Genomic DNA, 1,105 nt, shown 5'->3' with positions numbered 1-1,105 from the left:
AAACATGTGGTTCTGTTACTATGACTGTTTATTCAGATCAATTTAAAACAGTAACAGATGACTTCACAAACAAACATGTAGTTCTGTTACTATGACTGTTTATTCAGATGAATTTAAAACAGTAACAGATGACTTCACAAACAAACATGTGGTTCTGTTACTATGACTGTTTATTCAGTTGAATTTAAAACAGTAACAAATGACTTGTATGTTTATTCTAAAAAGATTGCCTTAATGTTACACATTAATTTATAATGTTTGAACAAATAAACATTTCTAGAAAAATGTTATCCAATTTTCTTACCTTCTGCAACATTTCCAACTTCGGCTACTGCATTTTCCAAGGATTTTATCAAACAAGAAAGAACTTCCACAATGTTTGCCATTTTTAAGATACCTGCAAACATTAAATATTTATTTTAACATTTCCCAAACATCCTGACATCAGACAAAAATTTAACAATTTTGCCAGTAACCTTAAGTAAAATCTCTAACTTCAAATGTTACAATCTTTACAAAGATTGAATTAACAAGATAAGCATATCCACCATTCTAAAAGTAAGTATTAATTAACTTAAAATAATTTTATCTACGAAAAAGTTTGTATGGTACTAAAATGTATTTCTACTGGCAAGTGTTCACATATTTCCTTGACAGAATTGTATGCTTGAAGTACATCATTTATTTAATCACAGTTTTTTTCATTTTGGATCAATAATAATTCTGCTAGATCATCACTATACAATCAGGAATTTTATGTTTACTTTCTAATAAAAACAAGAAGCAAAATTAAGCAATACTTGTATACAGAAAGTACAGTATTACAACAGGCTAATGCTATGAAAGCCAGTGAACATTACATCTTCTGGGCACATATAGAGTATTCTAGGAATGTACAATATTACAACAGGCCAATGCCATGAAAGCCAGTGAACATTACATCTTCAGGGCACATAAAGAGCATACTTTGCAAGTATAACTAATAGCTACAATAAAAAAAAAAAAAGTAATTTACAGAAAAAAAAATCTGTACACACATTCCAAAGGCTCTTAGAAACTGTACACAAAGGCTCTTAGAAACTGTACACAAAGGCTCTTAGAAACT

General features: G+C 29.2%; 1 protein-coding gene across 2 annotated transcripts in view; it reads right to left on the bottom strand.

The window, feature by feature from the left end:
- LOC106473973 overlaps positions 1-1,105 on the bottom strand; it is a 32,699-nt gene that overhangs the window by 23,642 nt on the left and 7,952 nt on the right. For both annotated transcript variants that reach the window (XM_022402351.1, XM_022402350.1), the window contains exon 2: positions 305-397. In XM_022402351.1, the coding sequence (XP_022258059.1) occupies positions 305-397 (93 nt within the window). The remainder of the gene's footprint in view (positions 1-304; positions 398-1,105) is intronic.

Source organism: Limulus polyphemus, unplaced genomic scaffold, assembly GCF_000517525.1.
Source record: "Limulus polyphemus unplaced genomic scaffold, Limulus_polyphemus-2.1.2 Scaffold6690, whole genome shotgun sequence".
NCBI classification, from domain to species: Eukaryota; Metazoa; Arthropoda; class Merostomata; order Xiphosura; family Limulidae; genus Limulus; species Limulus polyphemus.
The sequence above is the reverse complement of the archived record's forward strand: the minus strand, read 5'-3'. Positions and strand labels throughout refer to the sequence as shown.